This window comes from Excalfactoria chinensis, chromosome 28, assembly GCF_039878825.1.
Source record: "Excalfactoria chinensis isolate bCotChi1 chromosome 28, bCotChi1.hap2, whole genome shotgun sequence".
Classification (NCBI taxonomy): domain Eukaryota; kingdom Metazoa; phylum Chordata; class Aves; order Galliformes; family Phasianidae; genus Excalfactoria; species Excalfactoria chinensis.
In genome coordinates, this window is record NC_092852.1 from 400,010 (window position 1) to 411,948 (window position 11,939).

At 66.9% G+C, this 11,939-nt stretch overlaps 2 protein-coding genes across 2 annotated transcripts; both read right to left on the reverse strand.

Annotated features, from left to right (window-relative positions):
* Positions 1-77: 77 nt before the first annotated feature.
* LOC140263315 (maestro heat-like repeat-containing protein family member 7) lies at positions 78-6,677 on the reverse strand. The gene is made up of 21 exons (XM_072358182.1): positions 6,028-6,677; positions 5,625-5,713; positions 5,378-5,509; positions 5,182-5,261; positions 4,961-5,069; positions 4,763-4,852; positions 4,547-4,651; positions 4,274-4,448; positions 4,059-4,159; positions 3,805-3,954; positions 3,286-3,440; positions 2,922-3,054; positions 2,643-2,827; positions 2,415-2,552; positions 2,048-2,165; positions 1,668-1,964; positions 1,447-1,593; positions 1,140-1,241; positions 924-1,026; positions 548-607; positions 78-462 (listed from the first exon to the last, which is right to left on the reverse strand). The coding sequence occupies exons 1-21, from the start codon at positions 6,254-6,256 to the stop codon at positions 311-313; spliced, it is 2,850 nt and encodes a 949-aa protein (XP_072214283.1). The 5' UTR covers positions 6,257-6,677; the 3' UTR covers positions 78-310.
* A 147-nt stretch (positions 6,678-6,824) lies between these two features.
* Positions 6,825-11,425, reverse strand: DCTN2 (dynactin subunit 2). The gene is made up of 14 exons (XM_072358193.1): positions 11,274-11,425; positions 10,931-10,999; positions 9,606-9,702; positions 9,472-9,533; positions 9,103-9,201; positions 8,868-9,028; positions 8,312-8,459; positions 8,167-8,232; positions 7,970-8,008; positions 7,750-7,827; positions 7,579-7,650; positions 7,359-7,461; positions 7,172-7,263; positions 6,825-7,105 (listed from the first exon to the last, which is right to left on the reverse strand). The coding sequence occupies exons 1-14, from the start codon at positions 11,307-11,309 to the stop codon at positions 7,019-7,021; spliced, it is 1,209 nt and encodes a 402-aa protein (XP_072214294.1). The 5' UTR covers positions 11,310-11,425; the 3' UTR covers positions 6,825-7,018.
* Positions 11,426-11,939: the final 514 nt, after the last annotated feature.

Genomic DNA, 11,939 nt, shown 5'->3' on the forward strand with positions numbered 1-11,939 from the left:
GCACTGACGCCGCAGTTTGTGTGAGCGTTCAGCTGAGCACCGCAACGCGCGGCCTGAGCCTCGTCCCTTGTGCCCGCTGGGGTTGGGGATGGGGATGGGTCCTGGTTCTGGTTCTGGTCCCGGTTGGGTCCCGGTTATGGCTGGGGTTGCTCTCCGGGTCAGCCTTAGCGCGGCCGTTTCCCCTCCCATTGACCCTTACAGCGGCAGACGCCGCTCGCTCCGTCTCGCCCTCGGCTCCCCCAAGGTCTCACAGCGCTCGATCGGGCTCTCACCAGCTCTGCTTACATCTCTCCCATCCCCGCCCATCGCTCTACTCCCTCCGCACCCTCCGCATCCACCGGCTCAGCGCTCCTCCCCCGGCTCTGCGGGGCGGCCCGTCTCCCAGCGCGCTGAAGGTCAGCAGCGTCTGCCGCACGAGGCAGCGCACTGCCGGCTCCGCGTCGTCCTTGGCGGCCTGCAGGGCTGCAGCGGAGCGGGGCCGCGTCGCCACGTGGGTCGCACGCGGCGCCTTCGGGACAGCGGGGGGGGTGGGGGGGGGGCTGCTCACCTCTGCGGATGCCCGACGCCGCCCGCGGGTTCTCGTTCTTCAGCTTCCGCCCCATCATCCCTGCGCGCACAGCCGCTGTCAGCGCTCCCCGGCCCCGCGGTGCCCCCGGGGAGGGACCTCCCGAAACGCCGCGGTACCCAGCGGTGCCTTCGTCACCCCGGCGACCCTACGCTGTCCCAGGGACCCCGCGGTTCCCCAGCGACACCCGCGGTGTCCCAGTGAGCCCCAGAGACCCCACACAACGCCCCGACGATCCCAGTGTTGCCCCAGAGCCCTCCCGGATCCCCATCGGTTCCTCATTGATCCGCCAGCCCCCCCCGCTCACCGACCCCACGCTCAGCCAGAGGGACGGGGACCCTTCGGGGCCGGGACTCACCCAGGAAGCGCACGGCCGCCTCCCTCACGGGCGCCTGGGGGCTGTGCAGGTGCGGCAGGGTCTGCTCCAGGAACCGCTCCGCGACTCTGCCCCTCTTCTGAAGCTGCAGAGAACAGCACAGCAGGGGTGGCAACTGCAGAGCCCCCCCCCCGCTTTGCAGGTTAGCAAGGAGGGTCCCGGCACGGGGGGGAGGGTGTGAGGGGTGGGGGTCCTTACCAGGCAGTCAGCAATCATCCACACCTCCGCCGCTCTGGCCAAGCGCTGCAGTTGCTGCCAGCCCAGGAGTTTGGCGGCGTGGATCAGAGCTTTCTGAGCTGCCTGGGGGGCAGCGACACAGGGAAAGGGTGTTGGTGGGAGATCCTGGGGGGACACCCCCATCCCCACCCTGGGTCAGCACCACAGCCGGACCCGGCCTGCAGGGTCTGGGGCGAGGGGGCGGGGGGGGGCGCTCAGAAAGCTCTGATCCACACCCCCAGGCGCCCGACTGACCCCACGACCCTGTGACCCCACGAGCTGCCCCCACCTGGGCCACGTTGGGGATGTCCTCATTCATGTGGATGAAGAGCGGCAGCAGACTCCTCTCCGCCTGCAGCAGCAGCTGCTTCCTGCCCTGCACCTCCAGCAGCAGCGCAAAGAGCTCCATGGAGCGCCAGCGCAGCTCCGCGTTGTCCTGGAGGACACACAGGGTGGTGCTGAGCTCTGCAAGGCACGGGGGGGGGTCGGGTGCTCCCCGCTGCCCCTCACCTCGTTGAAGCAGGACAGCAGCTGCGCGGCCAGCTGGCCAAGCACACCGCGGAAGCTGTCGGGGTGCTGCGCCGCGATGTCCCGCAGCAGACACACGGCCTGAAGTTTGATGCCAGCCTGAGTGTCCTGCAGCCACAGCAGCACGTCAGGCAGCAGCTGCTGCATCCTCCCGGAGTAAAGGTCCCGCAGCCCGCGCAGCGCCAGCCCCCTGCTCTCCGGCTGTTTGCTGCAGATGTATTTCCTGAAGATCCTCCTGGCGTGGCTGTCGTTCTTGTGCTGCCCCTGGCAGCTCCACAGCTGCAATGAGTGGCGGTCAGGGGCGGGACGGGGCTCAGCCTCCCATCCCCCCGAGGGGAACCCCTCACCATCCCCACACCCACCTCGACGTAGAACGTCAAGGCGGGGACCTCCCTCCACTGCAGCTGGTGGTAATGCAGCAGCTTCTGCAGGTGGCTGAAGACGCGGCCGCGCTGACCCCGGCAGTTCTTCTGCATCACCCTGTGGGATGGGGACAGGCTGAATTTGGCCTCGAGGCTGATCCCAGCAGGTGCAAGCTGGGGTAAGGGGACCGGAACACCCCATCCCGCCCCACAGTGCGCTCCTCCATCTGCCCACCGCGCCCCGGCACCCCCTGAGCACTCCCCACTTTGCTCCCTACTTCATTCAGGAGGGCAGCGCTGGGGGCGCCATGTAGGGCAGTGGGGGGGGGCACTGTGGGGCAGAACGTGGGAGGGGTTGGGGCCGTACTTGGCAAGGGAGTGCATGCTGCTCCGCCACGTGGCAGCGCCCAGCAGCCGTGCCCAGAGGTCGTGGGTCTCCATGGAGGCGGCCATGCTGTCCATATCAGCGCACAGCAGCAGACTGCGCGCCGCCTCCACCACCACCCTGCATGGACACGGGGCAGCGCGGGGTCAGCACACGGTCAGGGGTCAGTGTGGGTGGTGCCGCCGGGTCAGCGCGGCGCGGTGCTGTTACCTGATGGCGGAGGTGGGTGCAGATGGGCAGGACGGGTCCTTCATGGCGGCGGTGGCCTCCAGCTGCCCGAGCTCCCCAGAGGTCACCGCCTGGATGACGAGCGCCACGAAGAGCTCTGGGAAAAGCAGCCTCATGTGCGGGCCGTACTGCGGGCGCTGCAGGAGCTCGTGCAGCGCCGTGGCCGCCTGCGGAAAGCACCCGGACAGCGCCCAGCTCCGAGCTGCTCCCCCGGGCAGGACAGAGGGGGGAGGGAGTGTTCCCAGGGGACCCCAAACTCACGGCCAGGGGAAGGAAGCCGGTCTGGGTCTCCTGGCCCAGCGGCGCGACCTCCAGCAGATGCAGCAGCTCCTGCACCATCTTTGGCACCACATCCACCGAGGACAGCGCCCACTCCCACAGCTCCAAAACGTCCCTGCAGCACAGAGCCGACCTCAGCGGGAACCCCTCTATGAGTGGGGTGGGGGTCCTTCCATATGTGGGGCGAGGGTCTCTATGTGTGGGATGAGGGTCTCTATCCACGTGCGGTGGGCATCCCTCTCCACATAGGTTGGTCTCCCTCTCCATATGGGATGGGGGTCCCTATCCACGTGAGGTCCCTGTCCTTGTGGGGTGGGGGTCTCCACAGGGGGTGTGGGCGACGCACTTTTCGCAGGTGGGGGAGCAGCGCAGCAGGCTGACTGTCATTGCATGAGGGTTGGCGGCAGCCAGCCAGGGGAAGGTGCCGCGGATGGTCCTCAGCGCCTGCTCCTCTGTGATCTGCTTCCTGCTCCTGTGGATGGCTGTCACGATGCGCTGCAACTGGAAGGGTCGTGGAGACAGCAGAACTTCACTCCAGGTGTCTCCAAGAAGGGCCAAGTGCCCTGAAGTCTCAAATCAGACCGGTGCTGTGCAGGACAACCCAACCCAACACGGCCGTCCTGCACCCAACTCAACCCAACTCTAACCATCATGACCCAATCAAAAACAAACTCAGACCCAGACACAACCCAACCCCACCATCCAGCAAGCAACCCAACCCTCATCACCCAACCCAACCCAAACCCAACATCCAGCACCCAACCCCAACCCTAATCCCCAAGATCCAACCCCCAGCCTCCAATTCAACCCCAATCCCACCCCCACGTGCACTCAGCCCCTCGGCAAGCAGCTGCTGGTTTCTCACATCGTCGGGCATAGGGCTGAAGTCAACCATCAAGATGGCCATCAAGGTGGAAGCCACCTGGGTGTTGTGGTTGCTGCAGTCCCTCATGCCCTGCAGCGCCAGGAGGATGAGGTCAGTCCTCTCCGAAGAGTGGAAGTGCTTCGCAAAGCGCTGGGGAGCAACAAACACAGAGGGGCAGAAGGAATGGCAGCTGAGTTTCCCCGAACCCCGCAGACCCTGCGGCCAAGAGCCCCAGCGTGGAGATCCCTTCTCACCAGCAAAATGACCGTGGTGTTGGTGGTCCAGGCGAGGGAGAACTCGTGGTCATCTTTCCACTGCTCCTGTTTCTCCTTCTCATCCAGCTGCGCTTCCCAGCCTGGAAAAGAGATTGAGGTGCGGGTGTGTGAGCGGTGGGCGTCCTGCAGGGAGCGGAACGGCTGCCCCCACCCCGAGTGTGGGGCCGTGGGGCAGACAGCGGCTGTTGCCTTACGGCTTCTTCCCAGGATAAAAGTGTAGAGGTGACGGAGAGCGCCCAAAGCACAGCGGTGTGTTTTCTCCTCCTGGAAGGCGCAGCACAGGATGAGGGTTCCCACCAGCTGCCCCAGCACGGGCAGGAAGAGCTTGTCATAGTGGACGGATCTGGATTGTCCCGAGGAGTGACGAGGCTGTGTGAGGAGAGCAGAACGTTGAGCACAGCCCCAGAGTGGGCAGAGCAGGGAAAAGGAGGAACAAAGAGCCCGTACTGTGGGGGTCGAGCCCTTACCCCCTCCTGACAGTAAAGCACCAGTGAGTGGGTCAGCTTCCAGATGCGCCCCACTGCCCTCTCGCGCACGGCTGCGCTCTGCAGGGAGGTGAAGGGCATCAGCACCTGCGGGAAGAGGAGTTGCTGCTCTGCCCTGCGGCCCCCCCAGGTTTTTGGGGTGGTGCGGGTGGGGGAGGAACACCCCTCCTCCGTGCAGCTCCCGAGGGCAGAGCTCACCTGGAAGACATTTTTCAACTCCTCTCCGATGCTGGAGGTGTGGTGGATGAACACCAATGTCTGCAGCATCTCATCCAGAGCCATCAGGATCTGCAGGACGGACAGAGCGGGGGGAGATCAAAGGGGAGGGGAATGGAGGATGCACAGCGAGACCCCGTCCTGCAAGGCAGAGGGGTCCTGCAGCTCCCCAGCACCCACCCTGGAGTAAAGTTTGGTGTCCAGGTCCTGCTCTGAGGGAAGCAGGAGGATGCTCCGGAAGAACACGATATAGAGAGGGATCTTCTCCACCAACACCCCCTCCACCTTGCTGCAAAAACAGGGACAGGGCGCTGGGAGCGCTGTGCTGCGGGACGGGGAGCGGACCCCCCCCATGGGCAGCACTGCAGAGCAGGGTGGGCAACGCCAGGAGGGGACGGTACCTGAGGGCGGTGATGGAGTCTATTGCTTGCAGCCACAGTTCGGAGCTCAGCTTTCCCCGCGGCTCCTCCGCCAGCAGCACCTGCAGCACCGCGGGACGATCCCGGCACTCAGCGCTCGCAGCGCCGGGAGGAGCGGAGCCGCCCACCACCCCCCAACCCCCGCCGCCCACCACCCCCCACCCCCGCCGCCCCTCACCATGATGTTCTCCGCCACTTCGTTCCGGCGGCAGAAGACGCGCAGCTCCTGCGCCTTGTTCCTGTCCGCTGCGCTGTCACAGACGGCGCGGACGCTCCGCAGGAACTTGATCTTCTGCTCCTCGCTCTGAGGCTGCCAGAGAGCAGGGCAGCGTGAGCGGGGGGTCCTGGGGGGAACAGCCCTCCTGCAGCTGAGATGGGTCCGGGGGGGGATGGAGAACCGCCGCGATGGCAGCGGCCGCTGTCACCTCTGTGCTCCGGGTAAAGGCCTCGATGTTGTCCATCGCGTAACGCCCCACAGCACACACGGGCAGCCCAGAGGGGTCCAAGGGGGGAGCTGGAATTGGGGGTAGAAGGCTGGAATTAGAGTTGGGGTTAGGGTTGTGGGTATGGTTAGGATTGAGGTTGGGGTTGGGTTAGTGTTAGGGTTTGAATTTGGGGCTGGGGTTAAAGTTAGGGTTACAGTTGGGGTTGGGTTAGTATTAAGATTTGGGGACAAGGTTTGGGTTAGGATTAAGGGCTGGGGTCAGGGTTGGGGTAGAGGAGCCCAGAGCAGAGCGTGGAGAGGAGGGCACTGCCCTCTGCCACCCCATGCAGCCCCCGTGCTGCACTTTGGATGCCACCCCCAGCCCTGCGGGGTCCCTCACTCACCAGGTGGCACAGCTCCGGGCTCCTGGGGGGGGTCGTCCTTCTTGGCCTCGGCAGGGCAGGAGGGGTTTTTCTCCTCCATCGCAGAGGATGAGGGCTGAGGTTGGGGACTGGACACGGCCCGGGCTGCCATGAGCGTAGAGAAGCACGGCAGCTTGACCTGAGTTGCGTCCTGCATTGCTGGCCTGTTGTCATGGAAAGTGAGGGGCACAGCACCGGCACTGCTGGACATGGGGCAGGGGGACGCCCCACTGTGACCCGCTGCCCCACCCGCGTGAGGCCCCAGCTCCGCTCAGGGCTGCTCAGTTCCACAGTCTGTGCTGGGAACCCATAATTGCGATGGGCGGCTCATTGTAATTAACTCATTACATCATCAGAAATCCCCCCTGGGCTGTGCAGCTCTTCCCTCTCAGAACCAGCTGGGAAGTTGTCACTGCACAGAACTGGAGCCGTAATTCCCTGTTTTACATGAGGGTCTGATGTGCAATTCTGATAAGAAAGATGATAAAACCGGGACATCCCAGCACCCCCAGAACCAGCAGCAGCCCAGTACCTGCCGGACCAAGGCTTGGCTGTGGGGCTGGGCAGGAGCAGTAGATGTGGCGCAGGGCTGCACTTCCTGGCTCTTCTCCCCATCTTAAAAACCAGAGCAGGGCTTCCCTTTTCCCAGTCACCGTCTGGGGACCCGGCCTGACAGGGCAGCTGGGCAACTGGGACAGTCCCAGTCCCATGGATCCCTGCAGCCCCTGTGCAGGGGACTGTGGGCTCTGGGCCCCACAGAGCTGCCAATGCAGACACACTTTGAGCCGAGATGTTTATTTGGATCATCAGGGTGTGAAAAGCGGCCGCGCGGCCCCAGGGGAAACCGAGGGGGGGGAGCACAGCCAGGTCCACAGGAGCAGGGGCTGGTTCCTGCAGGGGGGGGGGGGGAATCCAGGGGGCGTCAGGCAGGGGGGACACACAGGGGCCCTCGTGGCTGGGCGCAGAGCTGCTCTCACTTCTGCAGCCGCTTGATGCGAGCCTCCACTTCGGCAAAGTTGTCCTCCACCACAGCCAGGTTCTCCTTCATCGTCTTCTGCACCTGTGGGGGTGGGGGTGAGCAGAGGGGGCAGAACGGGGACCACCCCAACCCCCCGCTGGGACCCACCTCTGCCAGCAGCACGGTGTTGTCCTTCAGAGCAGCAGCCACCTCCTGCTGCGTGGTGTCAAGGTGCACCAGCACCTGCACGAACCGTGAGGCTTGGGGGGGGGAAGGGGAAAAAGCTCAGCATTAGGGACAGGCACAGCTCCCCCCCCACCCCATGTCTGCCCCCAGGACCCCCGCAGCCCCTCACCCTGTTCGTGTAGGTCCCGGAGGGTCAGCAGCCGCTGCACCACGTCGGGCAGACTGCTGGCCATGTGGTCCCAGCGCTGCATCATCTCATAGACCTGATGGATCTGGGCGGGGGGGGGATGACCGGAGGAGGGGGAGGGGTCAGCACTGTCCGTGTGGGGGCTGCATCCCCCACACCCCACGCTGGGGTTTGCACCGGGGGCTCTCCCCACAGCTCTCACCTTGCTCTGTGTGTCCGCATCCTGCACGATTGCTTTGTGCTTGGCGATCTCATTCACCTTCCCCAGGACGCTCTGCAGGGGGGGCAGCAGATGGGACCTCAAACCACACAGTGACCCCCCCCAGTGCTGGCACCGGCCCCATTCCTCCCCAACCTCCCCCCTTCTCCCCACCTGCAGCCGGGCCTCCACCTGGTCCAGCACAGCCGCGTCCAGGATGTTCACCTTGGCCTGCAGGATCTGCACGGTCTCCTGGGGAGGGAGATTGGGGCGGAGGAGGGGTCAGGTGCTGCCCCACAGCCACGGGGTGAGGCGATGCTCCCCAGCACCACCCAGGGCAGCTGCACCCAGCGGTGCCACCCGGGCCAGAGAACAGTTGGACAGCAGGACTCACCACGAGGCTGGTGCCCTTCAGCCCAACCAGCAGAGGGTTCTGAGGGGAGGAAACGCACTTCAGTGGGGGGTGCAAAGGGGGGCAGGGAAGATGGGGGGCATATCAGGGGGAGGGGCAGGAAAGGGGCAAGAGGGGCAGGAGGGCAGCGGGAGGGGGACAGGAGAGGGGGCGGGAGGAGCAGGGAGGCGCCGTCCCACCTGGCTGTCGGGCTCGCAGCGCACCATGGCCTCCAGCTGCGCCAGGCGCTTCTCCAGCTCCGCGATCTGCGGGGAGATGGGCGGCCGTCGGGACCCCGGCCCAACAAGGGGCGGCACAGCCCCTGGGGTCGGACAGCGCCATCACCTTGGCAGCCTGGGAGAACTGGTCCTGCTCCGGCCTCCAGAACAGCTCGAAGGTGAGCGCGTCGCTGGTGGGCGCGGGGCCTTTGGGGGGGCTCTTGGCCGGCGCTGCCTTCTTGCACTTGGCCACTTCCAGCTGCTGCTGCAAGCGCCTGCGGGGGGGAGGAGATGTGGGGCGGCTGAGTCTGGGGGTTGGGGGGACCTCAGCACTGTCAGCTCAGACCCCCCCTGTCCCACTGCCAAAGCTGCTTCCTCAGACTGCACTGAGTGAAGCCCTTGGGAAGCACTGCTGGGTTTTTATCTGAAATCTGCTATTTAAGCTCCACACCGTGCAGTTGCTTTAGTTTCAGAGCGTGATCATAATGACCAACCAAGCAAGGAGCACCAGAAAACCTCCTTCCTGCTGACACAGAGCGGCTGGGAGAGCTGCTCCTTCTGCCTCCCACAGGAGGAACAGCCACGATCACCTCTCAGCACGGGGAGCACAGCCCACCCTTTTAACAGTGGGGCCGGGTGGGACTCGGCTGCCTCCCCCTGCCGCCCCCCGGCATCACGCTCACTTTGCCAAGGCGCCCTCGGGGTCTGCGAAGTCGATGGTGGCGGTGGGACCCAACAGCTTCTGCAGGTGGCACGAAACCAGCTGCTGCTTCAGCCCCTCCAGCTGCCGGGCCAGAGCCATGGGTGTCAGCTCCTCCTCCGCCGCCGACTCCTTGACGGCACTCTGTGTGAGGGGGGGGGGCAGGCAGTGTGTTAGCCCAGGTCCGTGTGCCGCCCCCCACCTGTGACTGCACTCACCTGGATCTGCTCCACATCACGCATCAGCTCCTGCACCTCGTGCTGCAGCCGCTGGTACCGCTGCTGGGGGGTCTCTTTGGCACCCAACCCCTCTCCCAGCTGTGGGGAGAGAAAGGAACTCGGGGTCACAAAGAGGCTGAGGGATGGGGGGGGGTCACAGCAGGGCTCAGGAGGCCACAGAAGGGTTTGAAGGGTCACACAGGGGGACACAGAGGGGCTCAGGAGGTGACGGATCGCTACGATCCCCCTGCTCCCCCACGCTCTGATCACGTCCCCAAGTGCCACGTCCCCACATCTCCCGCACACCTCTGGGGGCAGTGACCCCCCAGTCGGTGCCGACACCCCCGCTCTGCAGAGCTGCACACTCACCATCTCGTACTCCCCGGACTCGTAGCCGGTCGTTCTGCTCTTGCTGATGCGGTCGGAGAAATCTGCAGGAGCCAAGTGCAGTGTGATGTCACCTGAGCCCCCCCGCCCCCCCCCAGCCCGGGGTCGCCGCTCACCCACGCCATCGGTGCCCAGGCGTTTGTCCTTGAACTTCTCGAAGGCGGCGTTGGGGTTGATGATGAGGTGCTCCACGCTGGTGCTGGTGAGCTCCTCCTGCAAGCAGAGCGCCGCGTCAAGGACGTGGGGCTGGGGGGGCTGCCCTGCGCCGGGAGTCGGGCTGCCCCCGGGCAGCACCGGGGCAAAGTGCGGCGCTGGGGCAGAGCGCAGCCCCACAGCCCCCGGCCGAGAGCTGCACGGTGCCGTGCGGTGGTTGGACGCGGTGATGGCAGCGAGGGCACAGTGTGACCCCCAACCCAGCGTGGGGACATCGGCCCGGCCAGCACGGCCCCCCTGGCGGTGGGAGCACAACACGCTCAGCCTTCACCCCCGGCAGCCCCACGGCCCACACTGCGGAGCCCCCACGTGTTGTGCAGGGCAGAGCATCCCCGGCCCCACGGTGGAGCTCCGCGGCCTTCAGCCCTTCCAGGACCGCAGCTGGGGTGTGTGCGGGCAGCCATGGGGGCTCTGCTCTCGCCACAGGAGCCCCCCCAGGCCCCGCTCCCCCCTCAGCCCCACGCTCGCAGTGCAGAGGGATGGAGAGCTGTGGGGCGGGGGGGCAGCGGCGGGTGCCCGCGAGTGGAGCAGAGCGTGAGGGGTGGGCGGGCTCTTACCAGCTCCTTGCGTTCCCCAGGGGTGAGAAAGGCAGAGCAAAGTTAGGAGAGGAGAGAGAAAAAACGCTGTTAGAAGGTCCGTCCCCGCGGGGCGGCCCCACATCCCTGCACCGGCAAAGGGGGGGCCACCAGCGGGGGGGGGGGCACGGCAGGACCCCCGGGTACGGCAGCACCGCCCCACAGATCCCTGCAGCCACCTGGGAACGATGTGGAGAGCCCCCAAACCATCCCCCCATCCCCGTCAAACACAGCGCTGTGACCCACGGCTGCAGTGGGGGGGGGTGGGGGGGCATCGCACCGCAGCTGCATGCAAAGGGCACGCGGTGAGCAGCAGCAGCAGCAGCAGCAGGGCTCCCTTGTGCAAAGTAGAGCCAGGGGGGAGCGGGGGAAACTGCAGCCAGTTCCGTGCAGAGCCAGGACAGCGGGGGGTGGGGGGGGCAGCAAGGGGGGCAGCCCAGGGAGGGCGCAGAGCTGGGGGGGGGGGGGCTCAGCACAGCCCCACGGCTGCTGATGGACAGGAGCCGCCGCTGTGCCCCCCTGTGTCCCACCGCCCACTGGGACCCCCAGCACAGCACCAGCACCAGCAGCAGCTGAGCCGCGGGACAGGCCGAGCCGCGGGGCCGGTTGTGCGGCCCAACCCGCCCCTCCCACGCGGCCCGGGGATGCCTCACCGCCTCGAACTCGGCCTGGTCGTCCTCGGGGAGGTCGCTGGTCTCGTACACGTCGGGCTCGTTCCGGGCCTGGGGCACGGTCGGTTCTGGCAGCTGCTCTCCACGGCAGCCGCCCCGCGCAGCCCCGGCCCCGTTTCTCCCCGCAGCCCCCGTCAACCCGCAGTAATTCCCCACCAGCCCCACGGCCCCGCACCCCACAACCGCCCCCCGACCCCGCAACCGCCCCCCGACCCCACAGCTGGGCCCCAACCCCACAGCCCCCCCCATACTCCCACAGCCCCCCCACAACCCCCGGCCCCACACCCGGCCCCCCCCGTCCCCCCGCAGCCCCCCCCGCACTCACGATGCCGGGCAGGTCCGCGTACTTGGGGTCCGCCATCGCTGCGGCGGGGCGGTCGGAGCCGGGCAGGGGGCGGGGGCGGGTGGGGCCGCGATCGCGACAGTTGGGTTGGATCTCGCGAGAGTTGGGCCGCGGGTGGAGATGGGAAATGGAGTCCGCGCTGGGGGAGGGCAGGCGGAGACTGTGGGGGGGGGGGGAGCAGAGTGAGCGGGGGGAACAATAGGGGGAACGGGGGGACGGGGGGGGGCACGGGGATGGGGGGGGTCACGAGTGGGATATGGGGGGTACGGGGGGTACCGTGGGGGGGGTGCTCTGGTGGGGGGCAAAGGAACACGGGGAGAGCACGCGGGGGGCGCGGGGGGGTGTGGGGGACATGGGGGGACACACGGGGGGGGAACGGGGGCAGGTGGGGAACAGGATGGACCGGGGGGGGGGGGGGCAGAAGGGGGACGTCGCTGAGAGCCGGGGGGGTCACGTGGGACGGACACAGGTGGGGGGGCACGAGGGGCCGCCCGGGGCTCGTTCGTCCCCATCGGAGCCCGAAGGACGCGGGGTGTGGGGAGGGGGCGGGGCCGTGACTCGGAGCCGCCGAGTGGGTCAATTTGGGGGGCGGGGCGGCTCCGGGACCCCCGAAAAGCTCCGAAAACCGGGAAGCGTCTCTCCCCCCCC